Source organism: Mauremys reevesii, linkage group 20, assembly GCF_016161935.1.
Source record: "Mauremys reevesii isolate NIE-2019 linkage group 20, ASM1616193v1, whole genome shotgun sequence".
Lineage (NCBI taxonomy): Eukaryota > Metazoa > Chordata > Testudines > Geoemydidae > Mauremys > Mauremys reevesii.
In genome coordinates this window covers 10,736,955-10,764,218 of record NC_052642.1, presented here as the reverse complement: position 1 = coordinate 10,764,218, position 27,264 = coordinate 10,736,955, and the positions used below count along the sequence as shown (strand labels likewise).

Sequence of the window (27,264 nt, the reverse complement as noted above, 5' to 3'; positions counted from 1 at the left end):
ATAGCAATGTAAGGTAGGTGTGAAGTTCTTGCTCAGGGGAATGGTGATTAGTAACCCAAAAGAGTACACACTAGTACCACAGACACTCTACAAACGAGCTCCTTGTACAGTAATCAGTCTTCCAGTTCCATTTGTCTTGATTAGCAGCTTCCCTTCTCACAATTACCTCACCTTGCCCTTGTTATTCAGAGGGAGTCTCATGCTTCTGTGCACAAAATCTCAAGTCAACGGAAGCATATTCATACCACAGATTCATCCCGATTACTCTGGCTTCTCTGCTGCCTTTAGAACCCTGAGACCCTGCACTCCCCTGCTTTGCCAGTCTCACAGCCTGCCCAAGCGAGGCTCTGCAGCTTAAGAGAAGAACTTGCAGTCTCCTGCATGCTTGCTCGTCACCTACCACCTGGAGTCATTACACAGGTCTCCCTTCCTCACATTCCATCTAACAGTCCCACTCAGCGTACCTCTCCTCCTACCAGAGAAGCTAGCTGTAAATGAAAAAGAAAAACACCAAGTGGCCCAACAATAAGACAACCGGAAAGTGCTTAAAAGAAGCATAAGAACTGCCGGGATCTAGTAAGCAGATTCCACGTACTATATATGAAGTGAAGATATCCAACCCTTTCCCCCCAACAAATAACTTGTCTCCCACCTGTCTGAGCCCCTTCAGTAATTTCTTCCTTTTCCCAAGGTGTTGGCAAAGATTGCGGTCATTTTCCCGGTCCGAGCTGTACTGGTGATGGTTAAGTCTGTGCTTTTTTGGATGGTACGACAGCCCATTGGTAAGTGCTTCCCGTTTCTTCTTGGCCAGAGGAGTCTGATGCTTTTCCACACGTTCCTGAGGCTTCAGTGCTACGTCCTTCTGCACAAGAGGGTGAAGGTGGAGTGGGGGGAGAGGGGGGCAAAAAAGAGAGGAGAGAAATAACAAAATTATTGGTTGTGGTACAGGCTGGGTAATGACTTATTTTCATGTTAAAAAAACAAGCCCATTGCATTTGTGCAGCTCTACATCACTGAAAGACTGGGACAGATCCACAGGCTCTCTCTGTATCCAGTGCAGTTCAGAGAAGGCACCACAAAAAGAAGCAGTAAACCAACTTTGTGGGTTCATGATCCTCAAACCACCAACCACTGGTCCAGGAACAACTCAGGGAAGCCTCTGGGTTGCTCTAAATTATACCAGCTACAACGGCCTGCCCTAAAGGGCTGTTCTGCCAGGCAGGGATGACCAAGTACGTCAGCTAAATCCCCCAGCCCTGGCCACATCAGGGGTGCATGGGGCCCAGCACAGGAGGAACTGCACTGACTCTGTGCTGCAAAGCAAGTTTTTATACATTGCGAATCTCCAGCTGGCTGATTGAACTGACTTTGGCAAGGCTGCTTTGAATCTCCACAGAAGTTCAAAGCAGCTTTAAGTGGAACCTACTGGGTTCTCTCTCAACCAAAAAACTTTAAGTGTAGAATAAAATTGTCAAGCTGCTGGAATTGAGGGGTCAGATACATCAAGTGTCATTACTCATTAAAATGTTACATGGCTCACTCTCATCACACACATATATACCCGCATCCTGCCCTGCCTCATGGCTTGAGTTCATCAGCACCAATATTTGCAAACACAACCCATTTATCAACTGCTTGCACATTTATTAAGTCAACATGGGCTTATAATGCTTAAATTAACAAACATCGTGTTTTTTAAAGCAGTCTCTAGACTTTCAAATTTCTTTCAGCACATTTATATTTGGGCCCAAAGCAAAACAAAGACCTGATCCGAAGCCCATTGGAGTTAACGGGGGTCTTTGCAATTACTTCAGTGGGCTTTGAGTAAGGCCCACCTGAACCACTCACCCACCTACCCACACAAGTGTTTGGGGAAGTTTACATCTAGGTCCAAACTTTGTCACTGACCCCGACCTCTGCCATTTGCATGAACTGCCATTTGCAGGAATGGTGTCCCTAGCTTCTGTTTGCCAGAAGCTGGGATTGGGTCACAGGACATGGATCACTTGATAACCTCTCTGTTCATCATTCCCTTTGGGGCACTTGCCATTGGCCACTGTCAAAGGACAGGATACTGGGCTTGATGGACCTTTCATCTGATCCAGTATGGCCGCTCTTATGATCAACTCTTGGCTGACGACACCCTCACAAATCCTTGGTAATAATCAAATTTGGATGCAAATGTTGTGGCTCAAGCCCACCACTATTTGTTTGCCTATAAACATTTAGAACATATGAGCCTATTATTTTTAAATACGTTTGGAAGGATTAGTTTTTAATCAGTAAATGCTGAATTCACCCAACATACACAAACCAACAATAATCTAAATTTAGAGACAGGGAAAGAAAGAAAAATTATGTTTGAGAACTTAGAGTAATTGGATTTTGTATGTTTTGACATGTGACGTTGACAATTTGTGTTTTATTGCTAAAGCTTTAAATTTTTATATCTCAATGTCTAGTCATTAAATAATTATTGTCTGACCCTTCTCATTCTCTCAATCTGATATAATTATCCACAGCTTTGAAAATGTAAATAGATAAAAATAAATGCTTAAAAACAGATATTTGTCAAAATAAAAAAATAAAAATTGAATTCTGCCAAGTCTATTTAGACAACATAGCACTGAACGTACTCTGCTAACATGTCAGGCTGAGTGCATCTTGAGCACGAAGAGGAAAAGCTACCAGCTTTCCTAGTTCAAGGTTCCATGTGCTCTGGTCCTGGATCCTTCAGACCTCAGTTCATTGTAACTTCAACATTACAAATGCTGATGGAACAAGCTGGGAATGAAAGGTAGAGCACAAGAAAGCTCTCCGGTGCCACTGGTCCTCTTAGCACATGCAGGTTCGGAACAAGAAGAAAATACCACAGACTCTGCCAGAAATATTATATAAGAAGCCAGACAAATTTTGCTGACCTGGATCAGTGAACAGAATACACCTCACCATCTGTTTAGCTTTTGTTAGAAAACTCCCTCTAAATGCAGACTTCACAGGATCTATACCTACACTCATGAACAGTGTTAGTTAAAGTGGAGGCGGTCACTATTCAGCTTGGATATTGAAAAGAACAAGGAACATTTTACAGTCCTTAGAGAGGACTGAGAGCAAGGACGCAGGTTCTATTCCCAGGTCTGCCATTCATTTAAGGCACCTTAGACAAGTTCCTTAGCTTCTCTGGGCTGGTCTACACTAGGGGGGGATCGATCTAAGATACGAAACTTCAGCTACGTGAATAGCGTAGCTGAAGTCGAAGTACCTTAGATTGAATTGCTTACCGTCCTCATGGCGCGGGATCGATGTCCACGGCGCCCCATGTCGACTCCGCTACCGCCGTTCACATTGGTGGAGTTCTGGAGTCGACGCGAGCGCGTTCGGGGATTGATATATCGCGTCTAGATGAGACGCAATATATCGATCCCCGAGAAATCGATTGCTACCCGCCGATCCGGCCAGTAGTGAAGACGTACCCTTAGTGCCTCAGTTGTATCCATTTGTTATTACCCATTTCAGAGGAGAGTTAGTAGCCTTAATCCATGTTTGTGAAAAGGCTTTACCATCAAGGCACTTCACCTCTCTGTGCTTTCGTCTCCCCATCCCTCCTCTGTTTACAGAGCTTTGAGAACCACTGAAGAAAAGCATTAGAGAGAGACTTGGCAGAATTCAATTTTTATTTCTTTGAAATAATTTTGATGAATAATATGAACCTTTAAAATTTTTTAAAAGCTTCAAAATAATCTATTTCAATGTTCACAGGTGGAGAATGAAGGAGTCAGAATAATGATTTAATGACAGTAGATGTTGAGATTCAGAAAGCTAAAGCGTTATAACCATTACAAAACAAATTGTCAACATCACGTCAAAACATACAAAGTCAATATCTTTAAATCAAACACTAACCAGTTCGCAGGTAAAGTAAGAAAAATGCTGCTTGCTCATCTGTAAATTTCTATCAATCATTGATGGATATTTTTATCAGTTGGTGTGTGTACATTGAAATCGACATCTGCCACTAAAAATCTAATTCTTCCAAGCCTAGTTATATGGCAGCTAGGTAATTATTATTAATATGGAATAAGCGAAAGAAGTGTTACCTTGTCTCCCCAGTCCCACTAAAATAACATCCTCTTGCCTAAGATGTCATATTTTGGCCGATATTTTTTCACCGATTGTTAAGGTCAGATCCTCAGCATAATTCCACTGACTTCACTGAAATTGACTTCAGGAGTACTATACCAAGTTGATGGTAGTGGTACCTTTTGAGTTTAAAATCTATTCACCATCTGGTCAGACCTGCATTACTCAGGGTAAAGAATCTCACCCAGTATTTCCAGCATCGAGCTCAGTAATTTGCGGTTGAACTGTACTGAAATACATTGACAAACTCTTTTAGTAAAGCCAGACTTTCCACAGACCCCCTTCACAATAAGTGGACATGCCAGAATTACAATTCATATGCTGTAATGCACTGAAACAAAAAAGTGCTTCATTATGAAGGAAGTTATGCTATATCTGAGCTCACAATCACACTTTATTCTGTGAAGTCAGCATAAAATCTACTGGTTTATGAGGAGCACTTTCACAAACCCGGTCGTACTTGTACCCAGGGACTTTGTTAGGCTACTGGATTTAGTGTTTGTGCCTTAAAACCACTATCGGGACCCACATTAAATTCCAAAGGGGAGGGGAAGAGAGAGAGGAGAGACTTTTGTGGGAAAAATATTCCCCTAACGGCGAGAAAGCTTCTGCAGGAATGTTTCTGTGGCTAAGAATCTAAATGCAACAGTGGCAGAATTCCAACTTATAAAATGTCTCGAGGGTCTAATACTTCCATCAAGAAGTGACTAACTCCCATTAGCATTAATGAGAGCTGCTGGATGGGCCATAATTCCCCGCTGCTCTGAAGGGTAGCCCAGATACGGCTGGGTTAAATCTTTTAAACCAAACCCCCCATATCTGAGCTAAGTTTGCCAACAATTCTGTTGAGTTTAGAGCCATCACTATGCAGAGTCTAGTTAGTTTATTATTTGGAGTGGAATACACCTGTAAGGGCGTCTCTCAGTGTACACCCAAGGCAAGTGAACACATGGGACATTAAGTTTTTGGGGCGAGATCATGACCTAATTCTCAGACAGGCAATAATTGCTGCATTCCCCAAAAGGCGTGATATGCTCTGCTCACTGCTAGAAAGAGAGACAAGAGAGCAATGCATGCATGCAGCTCGCAGGTACAAATCATGAAGCGGGTCTCGCCTCCAATTTGGTGGGTTACCTTTGCATTAACTTTAGCTAGCTCAGTAAAAAGAAATCAGAACCAAGTTACTTCAGAACAGGCACCAGCCTTATATCATGGTAGGATTCATAACAGAGTGCTGAGGCCAAAATCTTATCCCTTTGAAGTCAAAGGCAAAACTTCCCACTGCCTTCAATTTCACCAGGATTTAGCCCCTAGAAAACTAAGACATGAGTCCAGTTTTTTGTCTGCAGAACTGACCAGCAGGTGAAGGAAGTGGCGTAGCAAGAGCAGTACTGGGTTTATAATGGCGCCACTGGCTCCATGGCACAAGGCCCACACTTGGGAAGGGGCCCATAATCCCGGGTCGGGGGTGTGTGTGAGGACAGCAGGCAGGAGGCAGCATAGCTGGGGGTGGGGGCTCAGCAGGCCCAGGTTAGGGGTTTCTGGCTGCCGTGTGTGCACACAGCTCCCCCCGGCTCCACCATTATTTGAATGTGGAGGCCAGGGAATGTGGGGGTTCCAGCCCAGGCTTGGCAGGAGCGGCACCGGCACCCTGACACCAGTGGGTGCTCCTTGCTCCAGGTAAGCCAGCTGTGGAACAGGTGGAGTCCCATCGGCCCATCCCCCCCAGCAGTGCCCCTGGGGGAGACCCAGCACACCCCCTGCCCCATCCCCCCCACCAGCACCGCCGGGGAAGACTTCAGGACAAACTGCTGTGTGCCCATATGCCCACCCTGTATGGTACAGTACTCCAGAAAAGGCCAGATTTAACAATTTTTTTCCCCCTTCCATCTTGGAAGCCTCTGAAATAGGACACTGTCTGACAGAACAACGGATTACATACATCACGGGATGTGTTCTGCTATGGTAATTCCTTTGTTCCTCTCTTTAAAGCTGCTGGGGAGGAAGGAAATAGATGGCAGAGGGCTAGTTTAGCAGGGAGGTACAATAGGCTTGGCACTCCATGGGAAGAGCAGCCCCTCAGTGGGCCTCAACATTTGAACAACAGGCTTTCCAGCTCCCTCCAGAGCCAGCCATCAGCAGACAGCCTGGAATGGTGCAGCTCCCCTTTGCTTACTACGTTCTAGTCCCTTTTCAAAGGCAGACAGACAGAAAGACAAAGTCACGGATGAGGGGATCTGCGAGAGAGACACACTGCATAGCCAGCAAGAGGAGTTCCATCAAAACATCCACTGTCCATTTATGTTTACCACTGCTTGGCTCCTCCTGGAGCAGCAAAAGAAGAAGAAAGCATTCTGGCTGACCACTGTCCTGGCCTGAAACTGGAAGCGGGTAACAGAGTCTGAGTGGAGGTGAGGAGCTAGGGGCATCACTGCAGCAAGCAGAGTTTGATTCACTTCAGGAAAGGAGGGAACTGGAGCAGGCACAGCTAAGCCCAGAGAAGGAAAAAGATTCCATATTAAATTCACAAGGATGAGCAGCAGCATGGTCCACTGAACAGGGCACTGGACTGGGAGCCAGGAGACTTAAGTTCCATTCCCAGCTTTGCCGCTATCCTGCTGCGTGACCTTGGGCAAGTCAAACTTCCCCTCCCCACCCTTTGCTTGTCTTTTATATTTAGACTGACAGCTCTTCGGAGCAGGGACCATCTCTTCCTATATGTACGTACAGCGCCAAGCACAACGATGGCCCAATCTCCTCATGGCCACTAGGCACTGCCATAATACAAATAATAAACGTCATTAAGGTGACAGGGGCCACACACATACCTACATAGATAAGGAGACTTGGTAGTTTGTGTCAGGCACAGTTTTCAACAGCTACACACAAGAGCTGATTCAAAGTAGATAGCTGATCCTATGAACAACACATTCTTATCTTGGTGTTTCTCTCTCCTCTCCCTCCTACACAAAAACATCTATAGTATTAAAGAATACAAACATATAAGCCTTATTTTAAAACCAACTACCAGTATGTTATATCATTCAGAGGCATCTTTCATCAATAAGGTGCCTTAAATGTATAAATACATAATTACGTGCAATTCAATACAAATGTGTATTACTATTTATGAGTGTACTGTATAATCTAAAAAAAATCCATTTGTTTTATTTCTATCAGGCACATTAATCAAACCAATCCCTCTGCCCGTGCCGGAATAGCTGCATATGCTGAATGGTCTCCTGCCGTGACTCTAGCAAGCAGGAAGCCTGCTGAAGTCTGCCGGGTGGCAGTGCCATCATCTTACTCCAATTAATATGAAGATTTCAAACGAAATTATGTGTCTGGGAAGGAGCAGAGGAAAAGCATGGACGCACAGACTGTTTTACACAGTAGGAGCTTTGAAGGACACACAGAGTTCTCAAAGTACCAGAGTTGAGTGAAACTTGCCCCATTTCTTTCAAAGGAATTGATCACCGTAGTATGTAAGTGCAAGCTTAAACATAATGGGCCAGAGCCACACTGGCAGCTTAGCAGTCACTCTCACAGCGTTTTTGGGTGAACTCGCTCACAAATCCTAGGTACCTGGTCCCTAGCAAGCTAGTTTGTATCTGATGCCTACAGCCCTGAGCTTCCATTCCAGCAGCCAACAGCTGGGTGTAGGGGATCCCTAGTTACTTCCCCCCAAACCTTTATCCCACAGCCATCTGTGCCAGTGACCAAGAGGGGATACATGATATGGGAACTGGTATAGCAGCTCTGTCACCCTATGCTGAGGGATTCTTCCCCCAGTAAAGCCAAAGCCACAGAAAGAAGCCCTAATGCAGCAGAGAACAAGGCCGAGTTTCTTGGCTGAAACTCCAGGTGTTCAGATTATAAACAGGTTCAAACCGCCGTCTCCATGAAATGTTTTTATGGGTTACTTTTTGTTCCAGTTTCATTCTGAACTGAAAAGGGGCTTCGTTTCTGAATCTGCTTTGAATATGCCTCTAGACAATGGAAATCTTTTTGGAAAAAAGAATGATATTTCAGAGCTAGCACATCCAAACTTCTACAGTTTGGAATACAGTTAACCTGGAGTTAAGCTTGAAAATACACACACCATACTTGCCATAAAACCCTTAAGAGAAGAGTTTGGTTTTGTTAAAAGAAAGAAACCACAAGTGTTACAAAGTCATGCAACTTCAAATTAAATGTTCCATTTAAAAAAAAAAAAAGGCAAACCCAAAAATGTAAAATAACCTGTTACAAAGCGACCTGAGCTCTGTAACCCCATTTTACTGCCAATCAGAGAACATCCAGAAATTAAGACAATCCAACCCATCCATTGCAAAAAATTTACATCACTCAAAATATCCTCCAATATCTGAGCACCAGACAGCAATGGAGTGCAGGTAGTACCTCTCCCTGAAAATACCCACAGCCCACATGCCAGCATCCCAGAGCAACAACTACACCAAGACTTTTCAGAGTCAAACAACAGTTGTGCATACTATTCAGAATGTCAATTGCAAAAGGAATGCTTGGATTTCAAAGGAAACCGCATCTAAAAGGGTCTTATAAATAGGCCATGAGAAGACAGAGTTCTGTGTCGGTCATGGACCCCAGTGAAGAAAGAGGGAGTGGTTCTTTTTATGCCATTTAGAAAATCTGGTTTTACATGTTACAAAATACAAAGCTGGAAGCAGCTGTCAGCTTTGTCTATGCTTTATGGACCTTGTCTTTGGAGATGCTAAGCCCCCTCTATCTTCATTGAAGCCAATGGGAGTTGCAAAGGGACGAGTGTGCAGGACTAAAATAAGCGTGAGGAGGAGAACGAGGAGGAAGGGGAAGTATCTGTTTTTCGGGAGGGATTTATTTGTTTCAAAACACAGCAAACTGGATATTCAGAGTTTAGTTACCAAAAAATTAAGTATCAGAGGGGTAGCCGTGTTAGTCTGGATCTGTAAAAAGCAACACCTTATAGACTAACAGATGTATTGGAACATGAGCTTTTGTGGATGAATACCCACTTCGTCAGACGCATGTAGTGGCTTTTTACAAGAAATTAAGACATCTAGACTACACAGCTAAGAGCTGGAAATCCTGAAGTTTAGTTAGCAGCATGCACAGAATCTCTCTATCTAGTAAGTTAGCCAAACAACTGGCACACTAGCAAATGGCTGCACAAACTGCGTTACAAGAAATAATTCCAGTCGGATGACTACCAAAGTTCCTCACTGTACTTTGGCAATCCTGATCAACTCACACCGTCGAGTTTTGGAAGAGTTCTCTGACTTGATTGATGGTCAATGTCCTAGGCCTTCAGTGATGCTCTTAGTTCAGCTTACTAATTTACCACTATAGTTTGGGTAACATCAGCAAGACTTGGAGGCCTGAAAATGATGCACTCACTGCTCCCTGAAATCTTTCAAAATTTGAAAGTTGCATAAGATGTTTTTTAATAGTCATTCATTTTTCCTTTGGATAGAACAGCTAAAGGTAGCTATAGCTGGATTATGCGGAAACCAAGCTTTTGGAAACATTTAAGGAAGCAACACAGCATGGGGGTAGGTAAATAGGAAGTGTACTACAAAAAAGAAAGGATTTCTCAAACTTTGGCAATTACATGATTTTTAGGACACTGAGGATTGGAGGAGAGCGCCATGATGTCAACCACACAAATTGGCTAACAGATCCACTAACCCAAGCAATTTCCTCAATTTACTAGATCTCTGCAGAAAGGTTTGATGTTGGTCTTGTTTGTTTGCTTTGTGTTTTGTAAAATTATCATCCAATCTCTCCCGCATCTCCCTTGAATCTCACAACAAAGTAGTTCAGTGCTGTGCAAAGGAGGTTGTGCAACAAACTGCAGATGAAAAGCCGTACCAGTCTGCATGACCCTGTGATGATTACAAATAAAGGCAGAAACAACAGAAAGAGCACTTTGCTGTCTGTTTGAGATATGGTTCATAAGAAGAGTCTGCAGCAATGAGATTGCTTTGATTTTTCATACAAAAATCAGTGGTTAACAATATCATTGATATACATGCAGTTCCTTTTTGGGTGCCGTTGATATAAATTACACACGAAAAAAAAACTATAGTAGAAAAACATTAAGGTCTCAAAGTCAAACATTTAAGAATCAGGAGATGCCAGAATTAAGGTTCCTTATGCAACCTTAATTCAGCCCGTTGTGCGTATGCATTATGAGAGTCTTTAATTACATGATCACATACTATTTCTCCCCCCGCCCCCCCCACACACACAGCGCACAGAAAGGATGGTGTTCAGTTAAGAAGCAGCAATTCAATATTTTGATTTCTTCTCATTGTTCAGTGTGTAGCCCCATGCCTTAACTTGCACACTATTCAAAAACAGCTTTAAGGACAGAATTATTAGTTTCCTCATGGGCTCGTCCATAGCATTTATCACAACAGTATACGAGTGCTTCACAAATATTAATTTATTTACACAACACACTTGTGAGATGGGGGAATTTTCTTCCTGAAATTACAGATGAACAACTGTGGCACTAAGACATTAAGGTCAAAACGTAACCACTAATTTTGGGTGCCCAATTTGAGATACCTGATTGTTTGTTTGTTTTTAAAGATTACTTCGCATTATACAGCTCTTTATATGTTCAAGCACAGCTCACATTCACTTCAGTCGCAGCTGGGAATCTCACTCCCAGCTCTTCATCCGAGTCCTAGTCTTCTCACCTAACCAGTCCCTGCCTCCACTCCTGAGGCTCCTTGTTCCAGTTTTCTTCCCCCGCAAGCCTTGTCCCAGTCTCCCCCGCCCCTCCATTCCAAGTCTCCTTGCCCATCCATTTCCAGGTCCCCCAGCTCCCAACACCAGTTTTCTTGCTCAGTCAGTCACAGTCCTCCCCAGCTCCCAGCCATCTTGCACCCAAACTCCCAGCCAAAGTTTCCATCTCCCCCACCCTTTCTAGTCTCCAGGCCCGGCTTCCACCCCATCTCTCCCCCATGCTCCTTGTCTAAATCTATTCCCTCAGTCTTACTGTAGCTCCCTCTGAATTCAAATCAGGCAGCTTCCTCACCCTGTCTGGGCCCAACAGAGCAGTCACTGAGAGTACAGGAGAAACAGGTGCCCTCCTCTCAGTTCAGTTGCCCAGATCTGCATAGGGTGGGGCCAGGTGCCAGGCTTTTGACCAGAAAGTCCAGTTGAAAAGAGGACCTGACCTTGTCCGGTCAGATATACTGACCAGACACCCAAAGTTCGGTTGCCGCAGGTGGGGGAGGTGCCGGGCCATCACCCACACCAGCCCCTCCTGAACCAGGCAGGGCCAAGGAGCGGAGAAGGGGGAGAGGCAGGGCCTAAAGGGGGAGAAAGGTTCCAGCTCTCCTGCTGGAGCGTCTGTTTTTTAAATATTACAAAGTTGGCAACCTTAGATCTGAACCAGATGAAGCCGAGAGCTGCAAATGCAGAGGAAGTCATGGTCAGCTCCAGGCTGGAACATGCTCAGTGTAAATGGGATCTGTGGGGAATTTAGCTGCTAATATCTAAGCAGTCTCTACTGAGCACGTGCCAATTGCAATTTTTCAGAGGCCATGTTTTGGCAGATTTTTACCGGGACGGCAAAGGCCCCTGACAAAAGTCATCCCCTGCCAAATTTCAAGTCCCTGCTCCAAAGCTGTTGGGTACTTGAACTTTTCAAAGAAAACGTCACCAGAATTTTTTAACACAGCAAAACAATGCATTTTTCCTGGCCTCATTCTCAGAAACGGATGAACTGATTTGGCTGACATTTTTCTAGACACATTCAGCCTGAGGCAAACTCCTGACATAGAAGATTTGAAAGCAAACAGTTAAAGCTTAGCAAAGTTAGAAGCATCTGAAAATTGGGTCTTACAATGTAAAATGTCAGGCAACCTTAATAATAGTTGGTGTTACCAGCCCTGCCTGTAACATATATATACACACACACCACACCTACGAAGGTGAGTGATCATCTGAACTGTACTATCCCTAACTCAGGCTCTGCAGGATGTTTTAACTTGTGCTCTCTATGGACTTGGTTAAAGGACACATCAATACCAGCTCTTTCTTTCTTAGATCTTGCATAAACTACATATTTTGTGGTGTGCTAATGATGTTTACAGGGTGTTTATTAGGGCACTAGATCTAAACATATAATGTGCAACATATTTATTTCAACTCACTTCACCTCTTTCCACTGTCCAACATCCATGAAACTGGATCGTGACTCCCAAATGCATTCAGTGTTTGAATACATCTGAGACATGTTCAACAACCTTCATTTACGTTATGGCTTGCTTTTCAAAAATCACATCTGGGTTGCTTATTCGTGATTAGTTACATAGGCTACATGATATTGTTTCTGTTCCCTCTCTGGACAAGAATCTCACATTTATGACCCAATTAAGCTGAACATGTGCTAAAGTCAACGGGACTTAATACAATGCTTTTTAAGTGCTTTGCTGAATCAGGGCTATAATCAGGTATCTGGTGTGACTTCACAGAAAAGTATATTTAGAATGCAATTTCTGCATGTATCCAAGTACAATAGAATAAGATTCACTTTTACACAAACTTTGACAGCAGAATTTAATCACACAACCTTTTGCAGAAAGCAAATGCAAAACGGGTACCGAGACAGCTGAAGCAGCTTAGTTTTAAAAACCATATGGATATTCATGTGTAATTTTTTGCAGCATTCACTTAGCTCTGTAAACTAAGCTCTATGCCATATAAACCTACATCTGAAATCTGAAGAGGTGATGCAAGATGTCATGTTGATGTACTTGGTGAAATCAAGGCTGACAAGCTAGCATGCCATTCATGTTTTATCTGAAGGAAAGAAGGATGGATATCAAAGCACTTCATCTCAGCTCACTCCTTAAATCCTTTTACAAACAAACAAACATTCTCAGCCTGATGCTGTTCTCAATCTCTTCCGCCCTCTCTCCCTTGGCCCCAACTCCAACCACACAGCCAAGATGGTGTTTATTTGGACCCACTCAGTTCTGTGGAGAGAAAAGGTGCATAGGCCAGATTGCCTGTGGAAGTAAAAGACAAACATGGTGCCTCAACCTGCCTGTATGTTGGGGGCAGGAGGAGAGTTTGAGCTCACACAAACATTCTTAGAGCAGTTTGTGATACTGTTGCAACTGCCCCTTTATTGCAGACCCAAAGGTAGAGTATGCTTATCCCAACTAAACCTGTCACTCCCCACCTGTTTAGTAGTTTAAGCCGTTTCAAACTCCATCACCAACACCAATACCTGGAACTGGCCTCACCACCTCTCCCAAGTTTGCCTTCTCCACTGTCTGGAAGACTCTCTCTCTCTCTGCACCTTGTGAATTCTACTCTTTCCAGATCTCCTTTGATAACTCCTCTGTATTTCTTTATGCCACTTTTCTCCCTCAACACTGCAAACACATTATTTAGCTTTGTAAAGCATTTGGGGACAAAACTATTTTATGGATGACCCTATAAAAATGACATGTTTATTATAACATTGGGCCTATTTAGAACTGCTGTAGATCTGGCCCATTGTGACTACACAGATGTAAGTCAAGGCAGAATTTAGATTATGATTTTGAACAGCTCATGTGTGACAGGGGTGTCTTCAGTAAAACAACACTGAACCCGAATCCCATCTTACAGAATCTACACCTCCAAGTCTGCTGACAAAGTCTGTAGCTCTTGGAGCAAAGACAAATTTATTCCCAATGGCAGCGTCTTTATTTCACAGTGCTAGGTCTTAAATAAATGTGCTTGATACGTTATGTGAGCAGCACAGATACATTCTCACCAAGTGTTTATTTTCTTTGTTTGAAGAATGAAAGAGAAAAAGGGCGTGGGGAGAAAAGAGTCCCTAGAGAAGCCTGTTTTAAGTCTTCATGTCAATACATAGGGTTTCACTACTTTTTCTTGCTGCTCCGTTATCATTATAGATGAGGTGGAAAGAGAAGGGAGCACTTAGCAGGATCCTAGAAAAAGGTGAATTAGCTCCCTGTACCACCACACATTAGTTGCACAGTTACAGTAATTCTCTCATTCATACACCCCCGCTTCTTTCATCCCAATAGGATCCCAAAACAATTGATAAATTTAAATTTACATGTAAGCCATGCACAGGATGATGTGACTCATCACTGAAAACCATCCACTACTGGGCAGAAGTAAGAAGCGTGCTGACTTACACAGACCTCTGAAATCTTCCTCAAATAAATGAGTCTGGGTTCTAATTAGAGCTTCAAGAGAAAAACAACACTTCCCATTGGAAAATGTGTTTTTTGCTATGGGGAGAACCTACATTAAAAAAATAATTTTAAATCAACATTTTGAAATTAAACAAATGTGGATTTGAAACAAAAAAAAATGTTTCAACGTGCCCAATGGTTGAAATGTCTACATAAATGTCTACATTTTCCATTTCAACATTTTAGATTCGAAACTTGAAATATCACACCCACAAAAACAGGACTATGTCAGGAAATCTTATAAGTGAAGTTTACTGCCACAGTACCCTCCAAGAGTGCAACATAACTGAAGCATAAAGGAGCCACATGGAGTGAACTATGGGAAAATTAACTATGAAGCAGATTTGGAACAGAAGGCACATGAATTTGAGCCTTTTCCCTCATCAGAAAGGAATCCACAGCGTGAGCCTGGTTGCTGCATTTATTACAGCGAAGACAAGGTTGCAAACTTTTGCTGCCCCTTCTCTGCAGCGTCATCCTGTTTTATACTCTCAAGCTTCACACAAATGTCTAGGAAAAGATGTTCAGAAAGCTGGACTCTTTCCCCTGGTCATTGGGGGGCACAGCTATACCCCATCTCCGAACAAACATCCACTGCCATGCCCAGTCCCAGTCAAGGTGGTTTATTCTTTTTAACAACAGTTAAATAAACCGACAGAATACAGGTTTAAGTTAACACCTGACTACCAGGCTTCAGGGCCCGGCACTCCAGCTCTTGGCAGGTTCCTAGCCTCAGCCAGCTCTGCTCCCTGCGTGGAGCAGCAGCTGCAGGGCTGTTCCCCTGAGCACCGGGCCATCCTCACTCCAGACACTCACCACAAGAGTTCACTCCCTTCCAGCATGGCCTTTGTGCCCAGGGCTCAGCCTGCTGCGTCCTTCCTCTCAGCCTGCCTCAGTCCTTTGATCCCAGCTGCCTACTAGCAGCCCTTTAGAGGCCCAGGTGTAGCCCAGCCCTCTTTAATTAGCTGGATTAGGCTCCAGTCCAGGGGAACTGGGCTCTGTCTATCCACAGAGACCAGCTACCCCGTGACACTCCTTAAAACACAAAAGTTCAACATAGCACTAGAAGGTTACCAAAATATTAACTAGGACTAATTAATTTCTAAATATGAAAAAGGGTGAAATAGAAATGCTGTACAATCTAACTTAATGTATCACAGAAAATAAAACCTGCAGTGACATACGGAGGCTGGGGGGGAGGAGTTGCTGTGCGAGTCAGTGAGGACATTTCATCCAGTATGGAATTATCCAGTTCCTTGGACAGACTCCTAAATGAGGCTTGTATACATTATAAAAATGGGGATAGACAAGGACACTTGCACACATCTGGAATAGCTGCTCGTGGATCAAGCCTTACATTAAGTTCTCCAAGCTGTTAGAATTCACACCAGAACCAAAAGCGCCCAGATAATGCTGAACAGTAATCAAGATTTTAAACACAGATATAAATAAAAGACGACTGAATTATTTTCAAAGCTCCCTTCAGGTCAAAAATCTGAAGCTGATGTAATGTTAAAACACTCCATTTTGGCCTCTCTCCCTTCCAAGTCCCTGTCGTCTCATATTCCTCTTCAATTTTTTTTCCCTTTTGGAACAACTTAACTCTATTGCTCTTCTTGGCACGTGGCATGCATGCACACATGCAAGCCAGAACTATGAATATATATATTTAAATGAAAGCACAGTGGTTAGAAGATAAGACGGTGTGTACAAACATAACCAGACTCAGGAAACGTGGACTTGATCCTTCGTCAATGAAGTTATTGGGAGCATTCTAATATGTTTCACTAAAAACATTATATAGAGGTCCCAATTCTAATAATAAAAAATCCCATTTGGAATAGGATTCATACTGTATACTTGCAAAAGGATGGAAATATTTATTTGGGGAATCACCAAAAACAGAGTTAACTGGAACTCAGCATTTTCTAGTCTGTAAAATGAGTATAAGAATACAAACCTCCTTTAAATGCTTTGAGATCTACTGATGAAAGATCTAGGTATTTTAATTAATTACTATAGTTCTCTTCCTGAGGGAAAAGGGCATTTTGGTGCTCATAAAATGAAGGGATTAAGAGATGGATCCTGTATGACAGTGGTCCTGTATGGAGTACATACACAGAGGTCTTCAAGGGGGGGTACATCAATTCATCTAGATATTGGCTAGTTCATTCCCCTCTATTCGACATTGGTGAGGCCTCATCTGGAGTACTGTGTCCAGGTTTGGGCCCCACACTACAAGAAGGATGTGGATAAATTGGAAAGAGCCCAGCGGAGGGCAAAAAAAAAAATGATTAGGGGGCTGGAGCACATGACTTATGAGGAGAGGCTGAGGGAACTGGGATTGTTTAGTTTGCAGAAGAGAAGAATGAGGGGGGATTTGATAGCTGCTTTCAACTACCTGAAAGGGGGTTCCAAAGAGGATGGATCTAGACTGTTCTCAGTGGTACCCAATGACAGAACAACGAGTAATGGTCTCAAGTTGCAGTGGGGGAGGTTTAGGTTGGATATTAGGAAAAACTTTTTCACTAGTAGGGTGGTGAAGAACTGGAATGGTTTACCTAGGGAGGTGGTGGAATCTCCTTCCTTAGAGGTTTTTAAGGTCAAGCTTGACAAAGCCCAGGCTGGGATGATTTAGTTGGGCATTGGTCCTGCTTTGAGCAGGGGGTTGGACTAGATGACCTCCTGAGGTCCCTATCAACCCTGATATTCTATGATTCTATGAACAGGCTACATAAAAAGCACTAGCAAAGTCAGTACAAACTAAAATTTCATACAAGGACTTGTTTACACTGCTCTATATACTATACACTGAAACGCAAGTATACTATTGATATTCCAATTGATTTGATAGTTACATGGTAAAATGAGAAAGTAAACCATTCGTCAGTAATAGTGTGCTGTGCTTTGTGTCTGATTTGGTAGTTTTTAAATGTGGTGAAACTTGGGGGTACACAAGACAAATCAGATTCCTGAAAGGGGACAGTAATCTGGAAAGGTTGAGAGCTACTGCTGTATGGGGCTGAACACTGGCAAATCCCATTGTTTGCAATGGTCATCTAAAAGGATAAGAGCCGACAACACTGATTAGCACTTGATATATAGTGTGCCTGTTTCATCACTGCCTTGTCCGCTGTGTAGACACAAATTAGTGCATTTTAGACATAAGAATCTTCTCTTCCCTCCCTTCCAATCTCAGCTAATGCACCACAGTCCTGAGCCAAACCATTCCTTCCAGTTCTAGGGCTAGGGATGCTCTGCAGTTACCAATAATCAACAAACTTCTTCCAACTCCCGCGGGGTTTATTAAACAAACAATCTCAGAGTAGCCAGGGAGTAATTCTGACCCAAATGTTATGGGTGGAAGAGTCCCATAAAGAGGAACTTGAGCCCCAGCAACAGAACAGTTTACCTGCCAGCAGCCTCACAATGTAGATTTGTGCCACAAATGGACACTACTGCACGCTGAGGAGAAGGGCACATATTGAGCTGTATATGTTAAACAGAAAGGCTTAACCAGATATTTGTGTATTTTATCAGAATGTTTTCAAATAAACTAAATCCTTACAGAGGCTCCTTTGGTTTTTTTCTTCTCTCTCACACACACAAACACCCCTACACCTTTGAATGTCCTTCCCCAAGGTCACCTCGCTCCTTCACCCCATCTGTCCCGCAAGGGAACCTACCAGCCACAGGCTCCATATCCTTCCTATCACCCCACCAAACACACCAGAGGCTCCCAGCTTCTCTCTTCTTCCATCCCTATTCCTCATCCCCTACATCTCCCCTCCCTGCTTCATGTCAGGGAGCTCCCCGAGTCTCCCCTCCTCTTCATGCTAGGGGGGGGCTCCCTCCATCTGCCCTCCACTGGCCTCTATCCCTCATCTGCCTCCATGTTGGAGGGGCTCCCTGCATCTCCCCTCCACAGCCCTCTATCCCCTTCCATGCCAGAGGGGGCTCCTTGTGTCTCCCATGACAGGCAGTGTTTCTCCATGCCTCTCCCCCCGACCATGTTATGGGCTCCCCCGCCCATCATCTCCCTCCTCCATCCCTCACCAGTGGCTGTGCATACCCTACCCTTGTCTCACCTGGTGGGTTTCTCCTCCCTCATATAAGGGCCTCTTATCCCACCCCACAACACGGCTCAGTCTTTGGGCAGGCAGCTGGCTGAGCAGAGCTCTTTCCCGAGGTCAGGCGGCTCTCAGCAGGGGGATGAGGGATTGCATAGAGCAGCGTTTGTGGTTCTGGGAACTCAACCATCCTCACGCTTCTCCCAACCCCTCCACACCCGTCTGAAAACTGCGGCTTTGGAGAGCACTAGTGCTGCTCCTTCTGGCTGAAAGTTGGGTGGGAGGGGGAAATATCCCACCAATCCCCTCCTAAAATTAGACAGATAGTGAAGTAATCCACTGACTTCGGAGGACCTACTAATGTGCATGAAGTTAAGTAGGTGCATAGATGTTTGCAGGGCCGAGGCCTAAATGCACAACCCTGCAGCCTCTATTTGCATGAAAAGTCAATGAGATTTCTTTCTGGAGGTAGGGTTGTGGCACTGGGCCGTAAGAAAAGCATTTTAAAAAAAATGTACCACATAGGTGGCAAATTACATTTTTTAACTTCTGTATCCAGTCTTCCCTTCAATTCCCCATGTTCAATGTCACCTAGCGAAGGCTAATTTGAGTGCAGGGTTGAACACAAATCCAAACCTGCACATTTGAAATATACTCAATGCTCGTGGTACTACTGTAAGTCAAACCCATCTCAGAAACCTAGACAAAACAAATGCCAGGAGCTGATAAGATGGAATAAATTACATCCTGTAATTATGGTTGGAAAAAGGGAAAGGAAGGAGGTTCCTTCCTGGGCTAAAAGATTGACATGAGAAATGAGACATGAAAGACGGTGTCAGTGCGACTCAAACAAGCCAAGATCTGCTGCCAATTTTGAGGAGACTTTGACATGTCTGGGTTTCCTGATTCCAAACTCCCTCCCTAATAAGCAGCATGTTCACTGCACTCTTACCTTTATCTTCAGGCAAATGTTTTATATATGATGCTCAGGTACTTACTGGTTCTATCAGAGTTGATACTAGGATCAATCTCTCCCTTTAGAAACCTTGGATTAATGGCAAAGTTTATTAAATTGCACGCAGTCATTCAGAAAAGATCAATACAGACATGACTATGAAGCAACCAGAGGATTAAACATGAGATTTATCACAAAATTAAACTGAATTAAATGTTCTCTGATAGCACTTGAAATGCTGTCGATACTCTTAACTCATAATCTATGCTTTCTGTGTTTACTTAACAGGCAGCAGGGATGTCTGACTTGAGAAAATGACTAATGTAAAAACATAAGCTGCAAAGATTTGCTGAAAGCATTAAACATTGCTTCCAAAACCATTATTTCTTCCTCCGTTAAGAGGAACAAAAGCATTTAGCGTCCTTGTCAGTAGCACTTGAAGGGGCAAAGTGGATGTAGCTTACTGCTGTGCAATAGGACTACAGACCCATTTTTAGAGAGTTTTATAACTCTTATAGAACATAGGACATACACTTTTAGAGTTCCACGCAGACTAAGTATCAAGCTCAATAAAACAAAACCAAATAAATCTCTACATTTATTTTGTTTGTCCCACTGAAACCTTCAGTGTAGAGACAGAAAAAGCTTATTCTGAATCTTTTTCTTTAAAAAAAAAAAAGAGGAGTCCTTGTGGCACCTTAGAGACTAACAAATTTATTTGGGCATAAGCTTTCGTGGGCTAGAACCTACTTCATCAGATGCATGGAGTGGAAAATACACACACACACACACACACACACGGGGGTTGCCTTACCAATTCTAACGACACAATTCAATTAAAGTGGGCTATTATCAACAGGAGGAAGAACTTTGGTAGTGGTAGTCAGGGTGGCCCATTTCAAACAGTTGACAAGAAGGTGTGAGTTACAGTAGGGGAAAATTAGCATGGGGAAATTAGTTTTTACTTCTTGTAATGACCCATCCGCTCCCAGTCTTTGTTCAGGCCTAATTTGATGGTGTCCGGTTTCCAAATTAATTCCAGTTCTGCAGTTTCTTGTTGGAGTCTGTTTTTGAAGGTTTTTTGTTTGTTGAAGAATTGCCACTGTTATTGAGTGTCCAGGGAGGTTGACGTGTGCTCTGTTTTTTGAATGTTATAATTCTTGACGTCTGATTTCTGTCCATTTATTCTTTTGCACAGAGACTGTCCGGTTTGGCCAACGTACATCCTCACTGCAACACAACTCATGCTTAGTGTCACTCACATCCTGAATACCCTCAATCCCAACGACCGTCCTCTCATCAAAAAAAACACCAACAACTGAATTTAAGCACCCATTTAGGCCACTCCTTAATTGGGCAGTAATAGAAGCAAACTAACTTCTCTCCCCACTCAAAATCCACTCCCAGGGCCTAAAACATGAATGTGTCATGGTGCTCCTGGTCTAAGAACTAAAAGTGGGTTTGAAACAAAACTCAGCAAACTTTAGAGGAAAGTTCCAAATGTGAATTCAGAGCCTAATTTTTGTTGTTGTTGCTTGTAGACATCTTTACAATGAAGGACGGACGGCACTGGAGTCTTGAGTTTAGAACCTATGATTTAAAAACTTCCAAGATGGTAGATTAGCTCAGACCTTTGTTTCAGAATTTCTGGAGGTTCATCTAGTTATCATTTGGAGTACAATCATCCAAGCTTGCCTTTGGCTATAAAAAAAAATCCTGTGGAAAAACCTGAAATGAAAACTGCCTTCAGTGGCTTGAGTACACAGTCCCTCTGGTCCATCTGTTTGCTCTGCTCTTGTGAAATGCAAAAAAGGATGCTGATCTGCTCTCCTAGGAGGATTCTATAGTTCAACCCCAGGGTTGTTTACAAGAATAGAGCAAAGAGGCAGAACGGGAAACCTTGAATTTCTCAAACCTAACTGTGTCCTGGGCTTGTTGTCACAGACAGTCACACAGAGGAGTAATTGCCATTTGCACTATGACATTGTCAATTTTGTTTTGAGAACCAGAAACTGTTGACCATCAGCAGCAGAAAAAATGACAAAAAAAAAATCAGCAGTTAAAATTTTAGCCCTGGTAAATTTTGACAGCTTCTCACATTTCTGCTATCCTAAAGCACCACCCCATTCCAGTTCAGCTGAAGATCTCCTACAACAAGAATCACTAGTCAAGTTCAACAAGCAAGCAAGCCAGCCCAGAGGCTTTAGCTCCTCAGATGGATATCCCCAAAGTCCAAGCTTGAGACAACAATAGATGCTGCTTGTCACAAAATCAATCAAAACAAAAATAAGTCTCTGGCAACTGATAATTGGATGTAATGCTTCATTTTGCATGAGGAGTTTTAAGAATCGTAATGTTACATTTTTAAAGCACCAAATCTCATGCTCTCAGTGCCTCAGAAAAAAGATGTGACCAAAGAGACTCCTGGAATTACAGCAAGCATAGATAGCCCCACTCCAGACAAACTACTACTTGGTGCTCTGTGTCCCCTCAGTCCTCTGTTGCAGCGGCAAGGCTGTTCCCGTTACCATTATCTGTGTTACAGTTGACATCTAAAGGCTTCAGCCACACTGAAGCTCCACTGTGCTGAGTGCTGTAAGGACCTATTTGTGACAAACAATACCTGCCCAAAGACCTTACAAAGTTCACTGCGGACTCGCTGCACTAGAGTCCCTAAAATGTTCATCTGTGTACAGCTGTGCTCTAGCATGGATCCTTCACTCAGAAGGACCACTCTGTTCACCTGAAAAATGTGAACAGCAGGGGAATGTGGGATAAAGGAAGATTTGGTTTGCTCCGTTTTTATCTTCACTTGTTTCTGAGGGGCAGCAGCTCAGATTCTCCACTGCCAGCAAAGCTCAATAAACCCAAGAAAATACCTCAACACGCAAAGAAAAACCATCATAACCCAATAAGAAGTAAACTTTACAAAACAATTCACAAACAAACAAAATCACTGGCTGCCCTGGATTGCAATTTTACTGATTTAGAGAGGCTTAGCTGGTCTCTACCAGATTGCATTTTGCAATGTAGTTGAGCCTGTTTAATCCAATCCCAGGTACCTTAGGTAAAATTTTATTTCTTCATGCCCTGCAAAAGGAAGTATTTGGAAACACTAATTTACCAATAAGTACTGACTGGGCCAATGTTGCTTTCACTGCTTTTGAAAAAACTGCTGCTTGAGCACTACCATACCCTCATGATCCTTTCACTTGTGGATATCAAGGAACAGGTGCCCTGAAATTATCCCAACATATGCTTCCCCAAATAAACAAATAATCGCAAACTAGATTCAACTGCTTCCTGATAGGTTTCCACTGCAGAGATTACTACCAGTCCTATTGGGAAAAGGAAAATCTTCATAATATCTAATAAATAGACCGAAAGAGTTAAATGAAGAATGCGGCTTCTACTGTCATAGAAACCATAGTCAAACACAAGGGCTGTTAAATTTCACATCAGTATCACCATACAATGAAATCGCTTGCTGAATGTCTGAACACGGTAGTAAAGCACTTTGTTACATGAGCTCCAAGACAGTGAGAGAGAGAAAGGCCAGTAGAAGTTCCTACAGGATCCTGCATTACGACAGAGCCTGTTTTTATTATTTTGTCTTTCTGTTTTAGAGAACATTCACACTGTATCTACATCACACAGATGGCATTGGCAATCACTCTGCTCCACCGATTGTGACTAATCCAAAATGGCAGCTGTTTTGTCAGGAGGGCAAGGCTCAGGTTAGGAGCCATATCTGAAAGCCGACCAAAATGTTGAAGTCTGACAACTCCCTGCTGTCCTGACAATCTTCAGCGGGACCCCAATTTATCTGTTTCAGCACACTGCCATCCTGGCTTGCTTGTCACTCACCCAGCCTCCATCTGCGCTATCGGTTAAGAATGACCCTTGATTCAGTCCACCTAGGCCACGGGGAGAGGGATTTGCCCTTACGTGTTCTGATCTGTTGATGTCAACATAGAAGAGGAAGCGCAAACTGCATATGATGGGAGATGTTATATCTTATCATCCAACAGAGAACCAAGACCGTGGGAGGGAAGGATGGAACCCATCTCCTATCTAAAAACAGGCTTGAGTTCACATGACAACAGGCAACCATGATGCCGAGACAAAAAAAATGGCGTTGCTCATCATTAAGGCTAAAATTTGGGCATGGTTATTTTTAGTAAAAATCACAGCAAGGTCACAGGCAATAAATAAAAATTCACAGAAGCCCATGACCTGTCCCTAACTTTTATTAAAAATATCCACGATAAAATGGGAAGAGGCTGAGCAGCTGTGCGGTGGCTCGGAGCTCCAGTGCCAGGGTCCCCCACTCCACCCCGCCTGCAGAGTGCCCCTGCTGCCATGGCGCTCGGAGCTCCCAGCCACCAGGGCTCAAGTCACAGAGGTCTTTGGAAGTCACAGATTCATCATTTGACAGCCCAGTTACCCAGCTGGTAGTACCCAGCACTTCCATCTCACAATCAACTCAGAAACCTAGGGCCCATTCCTGGAGCACTTATTCATGAGGCATCCCCATTGAAGTCAATGAGACAATTCCCATGACAAACAGTTGCAGGACCGGTTGCGGCACAGAAAATGAACGGCTGAAACATGCTTGTGGGCTCGTAAGTGTGGGCTCTAAGCGTCGTTTCAGACGTCTGAGTCCTGAGTTTTAACCACAGGTCTGACCCAGCCATCAATGCTTGATGGCTGGTTCCTGTGTCCCATGCTGCTATACCACAAAAGGTAGTCTAGCTTGTAAGAAAGCAGGAGCACAGGAAATTTAAATGCTGAGCAGCCAACGCGGCCTAAAGTTAATCAGTTCACATTTCTGTTACATACAGAGCCCAACCTGGAGCAGACCGTTAACAATTGTCCTGGTGTTGAACCATAAGAGTATAGCTTACAGGAACTGGAGGAGAGTCATTCTGCGTAGTGAACCCATGCCATGAAATTTGCACCCGTGCTTAATTACTTGACCACATTTAAGAGACATTAAACACATTTTTATCTAGGTCTTTCTCTGACCAATAGCCATGAAAGCCCAAGCCATTAGCCAAGTGGCAACGCTCCATCTTTACAATGTGGGCTGCACAGGAGACCTGGTTCCTCTAGACTGAAGAGATACTCTTAAGAGTATACAGCTAAAGCACATGGTCCCAATGACTAATGGTTTTAAAAAAAAATTCCAGTAGCTCCTAGAGGCCCCCAACCAAGACCAAGGTCCCACTTGTGCTAGCCACTGTGCATACGTACAGTAAGATCATCCCTGCCTTGAAAAGTTTACCATCTAAATAGACATGACGGACAAAATGTGCAAGAAAGGAAGCTAATGTTTTTAGCAGATGAAGAGCCAAGATACAGCAAAATTAAAGAGGTGCCCTTAGTCACACAGAGAACCTGTCTCAGAGACAGGAACTGACCCCAGATCTCTCACCCAGTCCAGTGCCTGAACCACAAGACCATCCTTCCTCTCAGACCCTTACGTATGGCCATGCAATGCAAAGGGCAATACTGAAGAGATGAGAAGTGGGGGCAAAGGTGGCTTCAAAACCACTTATCTTCTCTCAGTCTTGACCCTGCTATGTGCCTGGCAGCTTTCCTAGCATAAATGATGTCAGACCATATGGCATTGTAACTTACACTGATAGCTGAGGATCAACAGGAACCAACCATGTCATAGTGATGCCTCCCATTGCCCTGGCCACAATTCTAAGGCCAACCACAGAGTGGGGAAGGTGCTGTGGGAGCCTTTTTCACTGATTGTGTGATGCCAGAGGATTCCCCATACCCGTGGTTCTCAGTCCGTGGGCCGCATGCGGCCCAGTTAACACACAGCGAGCCCAGCTGTGTGCTGAAGGGTGGCAAGGTTCCAGGGTCAGGGCTGCCAGGCAGCTGCCTCCGCCCAGCCAACCCCACACAGCAGGTGTCGGGGTTGCCAATTTTGGTTGGAAATATTCCTGGAGGAACCACCACATGAAAATCTTTAATTCCTGGAGGGTTGGCAACCAGAAACAGGGTCTGGAGCCGGGATTAGGGCTGCCACCCAGCCCCACACAATAGAGTCCAGGATCAGGACTGGGGCTGCTGACCAACCCCACACAGCAGGGTCCAGGCTGCCATGCAGCGGGGATCGGGATCAGGCAGTGCCCCATGCACTGAGAGAGTTCTTGCATGGTTAGGTTTGCCAGGTTTAGGGCTGCATTGTGAAGCACCAATTAGCCACAGCGTAGCCCAGAATCTACCTCCAAGGGATTTTTGTTTTTGTTTTTTTTAAGTAGAACATTTTCTATTCAGGCTCTTCTACAGCATCCATCACCATACTAACGTCATGAAAAAGGCACAGACACTGGAATGTAATTCCTGTAGCTACTGACAAATGCGTACCCCACGCACTCAGTTTACATATTTACATACAGTACCCAGCAAAGCAGTAAAAATGCCCACCCCCGACTGATGGATTATGTTCAGAACAATATGCAATAATTGAAAATATCGTTAACAGCCAAGTACAGGCTCCCCACTGAACCACATTGATTGTGGGATGGGAAGGTGGCATCATGATCTCACCTCTGTCAGAAGGTGTTGCCGTGGGCTCTGTGTTATATTAATTTAATGGTCAAGATAATAGATTTGTCAGTAATAGCGAAGATATTCCCTGGAAAGAGCAGTGCTCAAGTGTCATTGAAACCACATCTATTTAGCAAATAGATGGATGCCTTAACTAAAGACTACAGTATGATTAAGCATCTGTCACTGTGTTTTATGCAATATATAATGGCCAGCAGTTGGCTCCTACTACTCTATTGACACAGGTAATGTTCATGCTTTTTTCCTTCTTTAAAACACATGTAGACATAAGAGGAACCCGGACATTGAAAAACCAATGTTCCAGACTGAAAAGTAGAACAGTAGGTCATTTTCTCCATGCAATATTCATTTCAGTTTTTGTGGGTTTAAGTTGTAAGTGAGTTTGATTATTAGTCTGGCAAACAAAACGTGGGGCAGATTTGGTCTTCAGACAGATACAAGCCTCTTCTATAGAATCCATCAGCAGTCCTACGTGCATCCTTCTTGACAAGCTTTATTGTTTAGTTTTTCAATTTAAGTTTTTTAAATGATTGCAGAAGTTGATACGAGTGGTTTGATGTTTTCAAAATGCAAAAGAATGAGCTAATCAAGAGTTCTCTGCTTCAGTCATCTTGAGCTGCTGTTCATCCTTCTAAGCTAAAGAACAGCAGCGTGCACATGAAGCTGGAAGGGTGTATCAAGTATCCTGCAGTGATCAGTTCTGGGTCCAGTTCTGTTCAATATCTTTATCAATGATTAGATAATGGCATAGAGAGTACACTTAAAGTTTGTGGATGATACCAAACTGGAAGGGGTTGCAAGAGCTTTGGAGGATAGGATTATAATTCAAAATGATCTGGACAAACTGGAGAAATGGTCTGAAGTAAAGAAGATGAAATTCAATATGGACAAATGCAAAGTACTCCACTTAGGAAAGAACAATCAGTTGCACGCATACAAAATGGGTAATGACTGTGCCAAGGAAGGAGTACTGTGGAAAGGGATCTGGAGGTCACAGTGCATCACAAGCTATGTATCAGCAGAAGTGTTGTAAGCGAGACACGAGAAGTAATTGTTCTGCTCTACGCTGGCCGATTAGGCCTCCACTGGAGTATTGTATCCAGTTCTGGGTGCCACATTTCAGGGAAGATAGGGACAAACTGGAGAAAGTCCAGAGAAGAAGTCCAACAAAAATGATTAAATATCTAGAGAACATGACCTATGAGGGAAGATTGAAAAAATTGGGTTTGTTTAATCTGGAGATGAGAAGACTCTGGGTGGATGGGGGACATAA

The 27,264-nt window shown here is 43.5% G+C and overlaps 1 protein-coding gene across 15 annotated transcripts in view; it reads right to left on the bottom strand.

The window, feature by feature from the left end:
* AUTS2 (activator of transcription and developmental regulator AUTS2) overlaps window positions 1-27,264 on the bottom strand; it is a 1,174,081-nt gene that overhangs the window by 673,073 nt on the left and 473,744 nt on the right. For 12 of the 15 annotated variants that reach the window (XM_039507742.1, XM_039507744.1, XM_039507745.1 and 9 more), the window contains one exon: window positions 653-862. In XM_039507742.1, the coding sequence (XP_039363676.1) occupies window positions 653-862 (210 nt within the window). The remainder of the gene's footprint in view (window positions 1-652; window positions 863-27,264) is intronic. The other 3 variants (XM_039507750.1, XM_039507737.1, XM_039507748.1) reach the window with 1 other exon arrangement.